This window comes from Saccostrea cucullata, unplaced genomic scaffold, assembly GCF_032062105.1.
Source record: "Saccostrea cucullata isolate Sc308-1 unplaced genomic scaffold, CSIRO_AGI_Scuc_v1 ctg1549, whole genome shotgun sequence".
NCBI classification, from domain to species: domain Eukaryota; kingdom Metazoa; phylum Mollusca; class Bivalvia; order Ostreida; family Ostreidae; genus Saccostrea; species Saccostrea cuccullata.
The window spans coordinates 60298-69180 of NW_026923746.1; the positions used below are offsets into that span (position 1 = coordinate 60298).

At 33.9% G+C, this 8883-nt stretch overlaps 1 protein-coding gene across 1 annotated transcript; it reads left to right on the plus strand.

Annotated features, from left to right (window-relative positions):
* Window positions 1-1003: 1003 nt before the first annotated feature.
* LOC134264807 (ankyrin-3-like) lies at window positions 1004-5387 on the plus strand. The gene is made up of 2 exons (XM_062747086.1): window positions 1004-1163; window positions 1400-5387. The coding sequence occupies exons 1-2, from the start codon at window positions 1055-1057 to the stop codon at window positions 4546-4548; spliced, it is 3258 nt and encodes a 1085-aa protein (XP_062603070.1). The 5' UTR covers window positions 1004-1054; the 3' UTR covers window positions 4549-5387.
* Window positions 5388-8883: the final 3496 nt, after the last annotated feature.

Below are 8883 nucleotides of genomic sequence, written 5' to 3' on the forward strand. Positions count from 1 at the left end.
ATCATTCTACACATTATATCAAAATATCAATTCTGAACACACATGCGCTCGGTGACTTTTCCTCAAAATATCGACGGAATATGTACATTTTTCTGTAAAATTCATAAAAAACTGAAATTTACGTCATGTTTGTGACGTCATTGCGTACATATGACGTCATTACTTATGAAAATATTCAATGCTTTGAAGTCAGCATATACTCCCCTGTTTAATAACTTAATTTAATATATCTCCATCAAAGTTTGAATTTTGGGGGGTTAATATTGGTTATTACCGAATAAAGTTCTTTGCGATCCTTCACCGGCAATGGTGACGTCTCCATATCAGTGAAATATTCTGGAGAGGGACGTATACAATTAATCAATCAATCAATCGACGGAGCATTTTAAAACACAGACGTCATTAAGGGGTAGTGTCATAAGATTTACTTGTATCATGATCAGAGATACAGAAAGGGGCCCGCCTCGAGCTGTCGCTCTCGCCTTAAGCCCCTATATCTCTGATACAGTAAAAAAAGCTAGTACTCTAAATATAACATGGACACCGTGAGTTATATATTGTATACATTTACTATACGCTGCAGCAATTAGCTAAAACAATCAGAGGTAACAAATACGAATTATGGTTTATATTTGCATGTAATAATAGAGGAGATAGGAAAAACTAGTATAACGAGTGCCTATGCACAAGTACATGTATATTCAGTGACTTAAAATAAATCGATGGAATAACTCTTGTATAGTTGCCCAGTGTTAATACATTCATAAATTAAAAAGCATAGAAAACAAAATTATTTTACCTGGAGTAGTTGCCAGTTGTTTTTATATTATTTTATTTATCATTTATTTAAGATGTGTGTATTTTATTGTGAAAAGCTTTATCTGAAAATGTCAAAGCAGTTTGTGAGACCCAAGCAATGCTTATAGATATATGAGCTTTTTAGATTGTTCTTTTGAACAAAATATCTTTAATGCAAACCAAATAATTTTTTCTTTAGGCAATAGATCGACTAAGCCAAGGAACACTTACCAATCAAACAAAGTCATTGTTGACAATGAAATTTGATAGATCAGCACAACATGGAATCATGGATGAGCTAACGCAAATGGGTAGGAGGCTCTTGGATCTGCAAAGAGAATGTCATATCCCTGGTCATATTAGAGGTAAATAAAAAACTCAATTAACGTACTATGTGTTAACGACTTACATTAATAGAATTTCAAATTGACGCGTATCATTTTTGTAAAATGTAAATGAGGTTAATGGGTTTAAAAATGAATCAGTAATATGCATCTTATTCTAAATATTTTAGAAAAAGGCAATTGTAATGATCTGTGTCTAATTATGTATATGCTATTATATTTTTAACCTTATACATTTTATGAACTATTGAAAACAGAACAACATAAGCAAATACTGCAAAAATGGACAATTGATGGCGAATCCTTTCAAGAAACAAGGGCAAGTAGGAAAGCAAGAGAGATAATTGAAGAGAGAGGAGTTTTGTTTATCTTTGGTGGTCCAGGCAGTGGGAAGACCTTCATTGCAAGGCATTTAGCTATTCAGTTTCAGGCACAAAAGTGGGAAATCATTCCTGTTAGAAGCCCTGATGAAATCCGGCAGTATTTGTATCCTGTGATAAATCAACTTTTTGTTCTCGACAATCCATTTGGAAGCTTCGGTTTAGATATGTCAAAGCATGAATGCTTCATAGACATCTTTGACTATCTTCCTTGTATCTCAAAAACATCTACAACAAAATTAATATTTACCTGCAGGAAAAATGTATATGTAGAATGCAAAGATCTGGAAATTTTCACTATAGAAGGGGAAAGTACGATTGATATTGAAAACGAAGAATATCACCTAAATAGCGAGGAAAGATTAAGAATTCTAGAAACGTACTGCATTAAAAGAAATATTCCTAAGGTTAATTATGACCAGGTTTCTGTTGAAAACAACTATCCAATGTTCCCTCTTTTATGCAGTTTACTTCGTAGTGACACTGACATACAGCAAAGTCTTGATCATCCACATGAATGCTTGCGAAGGGAACTATTGGTTATGAAAAAGTATGATGCAGTAATGTTTGTTGTTCTGGTATTATGTGTTTTTCGAAATAATGCATGTACAGATGGATTCATTGATAAGAACGAAGTATTATTATCAGAAATACTATCTAATTGTGGACTGAGTAGTAACACGTCTACATCAATTGTGCGTGAAGCCTTTACTAAACTTCAAGGAACATACCTTTCGGACACGAAGGACAGGATAATGTTTATCCACGATTCAGTATTTGAGGTTGTAGCTATTATGTATGGAAAAGAAAATATAAAACATTTTCTCGATAACATATCTTTTGAATACCTTACGAATAATACTAACATTGTGAGGTCGAAAACAGTCAGTTCAAATCCGTCAATCCTACAGCTACAGTTGGAGGATTATTCGTATTTATCAGGACGAGTATATTATGAGCTAAGTCAATTAAATTTCTTTTCTGTTTTCGGATCCACAAAGTCTTTCCTGAACGACAAAAACTTTCTGGCATATTTTCTTCGCTATCTGGATGATATTTATTTTCCGGAAATCAAAAATATGTTTTTGATAGATCATGTGTACAGTTCGAAAATGTGTAATTTTGAGGATGTATATACATTTCAAGGGCACAAAAGCTTGCGTCATAGAATACTTGTAAGTCATAGCGCTGATAAAAATATGCAAAATGTACGAGCATTGAGCTGGGTATTGGCATTCGGTCACTCGGGGATACTGAAGTATTTGCTAAAAAGACTTGAACTGAATAAATGTGGCAATCTCAGAATAAACGAAGTTCGGGATCTGTTCCTCACAAATGACCATCTAGAGCAAACAAGATTATTAATGTTAGCTTGCTTAAGTGGGGAGTTAGAAATTGTGCATTTTGTGATTCAACACTCCGAAAGTGTATGTTTGCAGACTGAATATCCCCCTGGGGTTTATGTTCCAATACTTGTCAGTTGTCTAACGCCATATACGTACGTTGTAGAGGCTCTTATACGTGCTGGATCAAATGTTGATGCCACAGAAAACGCGTATTATAATGTACGTGATACTGCAATTTCAACTGCTGTAAAAAATAAGCAAAAGGCAGTCGTTGAGGTCCTCATTAAATACGGAGCCGATGTTAACAAGTGTAACGCAAATGGTGAAACACCATTAATTATTGCGTCCCGAAGTGGAAGCTTAGAACTTGTTAAACTTTTAGTTGAAAATGGTGCTGATGTGGAATTATGTGATGCGAAAAATAAATTACCTTTATATTACGGAATCAAAATTTGTCAAACTCAAATTGTGAAATGCCTTTTAGAGAACGGGGCTGATTTGAGCAAGCTTATCGATGACAACCAAACCGTATCGGTTTACGAATTGCAGTTAATTCAAGGTGAACTTGGTCTTGCTCACAATATCATAGATATAATGTACAGAGCAGCTGAGTGTGGTCGTATAGACGTTTTAGATTACATAAAGCAACAGAAACAAGAGGGAACACTTTCTTACTCTAAAGTTGACCAGCTCTTGTACGCAACGTGTGAGAATGGTCAATTTGAAGCAATGAAATATCTAATCAATGAAGGTTATGATGTCAATTATTGTGATGAACAACATACGATCCCTTTGTGTGTTGCTTCGGAACAAGGAGATGTCTCCATTGTATCTTACCTACTTGAAAATCTAGCTGTTAATCCAAACCAGACTGATATCCATCAAAAATCAGCGCTTCATTGGGCAACAGAAAGGAATAATCAGGAGGTTGTTGAATATTTACTCAAAAAAGGAGCCTCAATAAATATTCTTGATGAAAATAGGGCGTCTCCTTTACATTATTCATGTTCTGAAGGGAATTACGAATTGGTGCATTTTCTTCTGACTCATGATGCCGACATAAATATGATTATGAATGGAGGGAACACGCCTCTCTTTTGTGCTTTTAAAAATAGACGACTGAAAATCATAGATCTTCTCTTAATACACGGTGCAGATCTTCATACACGAGATAACAAAACGGAATCTCTTTTACATTTGGCGTCAAAGCTTGGGGATATTCGAATTGTGCAAAGATTGATTGACCTAGGCTGTCAGGTTAATATATGCGAAAGATATTACGGATGTTCACCGTTATCAATTGCGATAGACAGCGGCAATTTTGAAATGATGAAATGTTTGGTGATAAATGGAAATGCAGATACCAATCTATGTGATGAAATGAGTACCTCTCCTTTATTGAAAGCATCTGAAATGGGTAATAAAGACATTGCCGAATTTCTTTTAAAGAATGGGGCGAATGTGAATCTTTCTAATCTGTTTCATCAGACACCACTTCATATGGCAGTACTCAATAGCCATAATGATGTTATAACACTTTTGCTAAAATTCGGAGCAGATGTCAATTTTGTTGATAAATTCAGTAAATCTCCTTTTGATTATGCGAACGACGACATTTTACACGAATTCTTGAATGCATTACCCATCAACCAGCTTGCTTTCATAGGTACTCGTTTATAATTCTATCGGTATTTTTGAGAGTACGGATTTATGTAATGGCATCTTTAAATGAACGATCCTTTCATTGTTTTCTGCACCATACTGAACTTTGGCGCTTTAAATCATCGGGGTTTTGCGCAGATCTAGACCATTATACCTTGACGTGACCATCGGACCTTGGAGTCCATTCCATCTTTTCTGTCCCCAATTTATATACCATATACGTAAAATATTTAGCGAGGATTTAATTTTGGCATTATTAGCGAGGGTCCTGAGATCGCTAAAGAACAAGGTATGGTTTCCATACAAATTTTGCCCTGAGATTTTCCGAAAAATGAAACTGGTGTAAAAGTTGAAAACTCATGCTTTTTTAATAATTGAAATTCAATGCAGAAAAATCACAAAAATCATTTTTCTCACATGTGTTTTTAAATGCTAATGATGACGTCATAAACTTGTGCATTTTCCCGTATTTTCTTAAAAAGTTGCAAAAGACACAAATTTTCAATGGAATTTTCTTTCAGAAAACATTGTCCACAGGCATCGCCCACAAAGATCTTGAGATATGTGATTTGTTATTGAATTTTGCACAAAATATCAAAAAATTAACGTGGGCAACGGCTGTGGACACTGTTTTCTAAAGGAAAATCGCCCTTGAAATGGGCCATTTTGAGGCTTTTTCTGTTGAAAATAGAGAAATGCTTCACGTTAATGACGTCATATTCGCAGAATGGCAAACCTTCATGCCATATTCTTTCCTGATTTATCACAGTCATATATTTAACTAATATTTAAGCCAGTTTCAAAACTTTTTGATGTAATTACATTTTTAGGGCGCAATAATGCTAAAACCATACCTTCTTCTTTATATATAGCTTAAAATTAATTGCATTTTATGTGTAATAGCTCCTTTAGTTAGCATTTTAAAATCGCTGAAATTACCTCTCGCTAATTATAAATTACCAATTTTTAAGAAGAAATCGCGAAATTTGCGTCTCGCTAAAATTTCCACCTATACAGAAAATAACACTTATAGCAATCTATGTAAATACAAGTAAACTCTAGGTTCTGATAGAGTATTCAATTCAATATTAATTTTGCTGCTTTTGCCACTAAACGCTTAACTTATGTGACCAAAATACAGATATATCCTAAAATATTCAAATTGTAAAATGTCATGCATTCGGAAAAAATTTTTTAGCGTGATAATGATTTTGAATAAGATGTTATTTTAAAATACTCCCAAGCTTAATATGTCTGTTAATTCTTAAATGGGGTCATTATACTTCACGTTTTCGAAACTTGTATACCCCCTGGCAATCAAAGCTATCCATTAAATAAAATGTAAAAGCTAATTAAAACAATTTGATCCAATAGAACTACTAGATCAATTCTAACGGTACTTAAAGGGAAATGTGTTTAAATGTGTATACATTAAATCTGGGCTAAGACTAAATATATCATTTAAAAATTAAACATAAGCTAAATTACCATCCTTATCTTTTATTTTCTGTTACTTACTAAGTAGTTGTTATGACTGAATTGTTATTTATTCATTTTCATCTGTTATTTCTTGTTACTTTATAGATAATATTTTATTCTTATTTGTAGCTTCCAGTGTAATGCGGAAGCCCTGGAGGGACGCCGATTTTTTGTTATGACTTTTTGTTGCCAGATATAACTAATTAAGTGTAAGTGCTCAGTAGCTACGTACTACTCGTGGAAAATGGGTATTGAATTAACAAATAAGTCAAAATAATAGATGTCAAAACACCTAACAAGTAAGTCAATGTCCGTCCAGGGCTTCTGTAGGTTTCCGAGTTAAACATTTTAAACCTATGCGTATTTACTGTTTTTTTAATGAGAAGAATAAGATTATATATGTATTTTATATTCTTGCATTATCATTTTAGCAAATGGTCAAATTGTTATAAATATAATCAACGAATCCTTGATAGTTAAAAAATAATAAAGGGAAGTAATCAAATGTTGAACCCGCTTTTGATTGGTTAGTATGGATCTTGAATTTCGAAACTCGAATTTTGAATCTCGAATTTCGTATTTCGAAACTTGAATCTCGAATGAACCTTCTGGGTTTTCGTAATTATGCCACTGTAATAACACGCCTGGATTAGATTTATTACCACTGCAGTATAACTTTCCCTCTATTGCCCTGTAAAAGTCGAGAAAATAATATATGTTCCCTTTACTATCCATTTTTATGTATGCCCTGTAATCTGAAGTGTTTTAAACTCATTGTACTTGGTTGGTAAGGGTTGTGCAAGTCGTACATTTAGAAATAATTCCACATTTTTAAATTTGAAAAGGTGTGATTCTTATCAGTTGTACATCTTTACCCCCCCCCCCTCCCTCTATATGCCCTTTTCAGCATCCTTGAACAAGAATCAATAGCGTGCACAAATATTGCAATAGAATTGTTCACCGATCTTACAAAAATATGTTAGGTAGAAAAAGGTGTAGATATAATGTCCAACTGTCCATCCTTGAAAATATATAATATGCTGTCACATTATCAAATCTGTTGTGTAATTAATCTTGACATCATGCCTTGGTTCAATAGCAGGCAGCACACAACGTTTTTGGTCAAAATCATTCGGCTGTCTTTAAGTTAGAATAATTGCAATGCTTTTCCATAAATAAGGTAAGTATTCACAAGGTAAGTAAAAAGGGGTATCTTTATAATATGACCATAGCTTCTTAAATGATTATGGCAAAAATAAGCTTAACTATAAATGGCGCTGGTAAGTGGTGACAGAAGATGGGAATTGACGACCTGTCACCAATTTGTGTGACAGTCAATGGTGGGGGATGCTCTTGCGAGCATGTGGCGTTATCTTCAACCCCACCTCACATTCATATGAACGAGTGCTGTTATAACTCGTATGACATCTTGTGGCGCTATGTGCGCATTTACTTTGATTTCACACATTAATAAATACAATTTCAACATTTTTATTACCTGAATATGTTAATGGGGTATTGGCCGATTGAACAATATTGTATTGATTTAAAATTGATAACATTGTCAACGGGATATTGGCGCATTGTATCATATTGTATTGATTTTACATTTTTTGATGGGACATTGGCCCATTCATTTGACATGGATACTATTTAAATGGGATATTGGCCCAAGGTTCCCATTTTGCGTGGCGTTGTGCATTCGCCAAATACCCAGTGCACAATATTTAGCCCATTGGGGTCGCCACATTTGTTGTTGATTGTTGAGGAGACGACCCGGCGGCCGCTCTCAAATTTGTCATATGTCACCGCGACCAGATACGCCAAACTTCAAATAAATCCTATCAACTAATTAAGCGTTATTTTATATAATAACATCAGAGAAAATCGGTCTTTACTTTTTTATTCTGTCTAAACGAGTAATCACGATTTTTTGTGCTTATTGACTGGTTCGTAGCATCTGTATATTTCTATAAAGTTTATCAAATACCGTAGATACTTTAAAATACACTTAAAATGATTTATGTAGAATATTAATATTTCTGTTTTTTGCACACCCAGGTTGCGATTTCGCAATGAAAGGTTATATGATAATTGCGCTGCGCTGCAGACTGCGCAGGGAGATGCGAATTATCCTAAGGTGTAAAATGTAATATATTTCTCATAGCGGCAAAAATTGAATTATCTCTGATAATAATGTTTTCTGAATTTTTTCCGCATAATAAAACTTTTTGTTTCTACGAAAATCCTAGCTATTTCACCCCGAAGAACAATGACATAAAGGCAGATATGAAGTCCAAAGGCTTATTTAATCATATTATATTGTTTTTTGAATGCATTGTTCACTTTATATTTGGTACATGTATTCAGTGGGAGACTTTAATAAGGCCTATTTTAAAGCTATTATCAATTCAAGTAATTCTACTTTATAGATAAGTTTATTTCATGCATTTTTCAATTAACGTTAATTTAGCAAAATCGTAATTTTTTGTTGTCATGCTCTTTACTCTCCAATCTCATACGTGATACATCTGCGGGTTTTAAATCGTTTCGCGGTATGGGGAATTATGGCGTCACTCTTACTGCACAGTGCCAAAGCCGTGTATTTACCTCAAGGTATATGATAATTAGGTGCATTGAGTAAAGCAATGTTTAATTTTTTAAAAAAAAGATACCGAATACAATTCAAACTGTCTCTGGGAAGTCATTGTAAAGATATGAATTTTTTTTTTCACAAGAATGATGTATCTAAAATTAATGCAAAATAAAAAAAAATGGGTTCGACAAGAATGTAATGAACATGAGTATTTAAAGTCAAACACAACCACAAATGCTTTTGGGACAAATGAGCACAGTAATGAGTCACCACATCTC

Bases quoted from the DNA above. Each gene is read 5' to 3' on its own strand.
- LOC134264807 (XM_062747086.1), top strand. From the start codon at position 1,055: ATGAAATTTGATAGATCAGCACAACATGGAATCATGGATGAGCTAACG. The intron at 1,164-1,399 runs GTAAATAAAAAA...TATTGAAAACAG, and splicing joins TATCCCTGGTCATATTAGAG to AACAACATAAGCAAATACTG.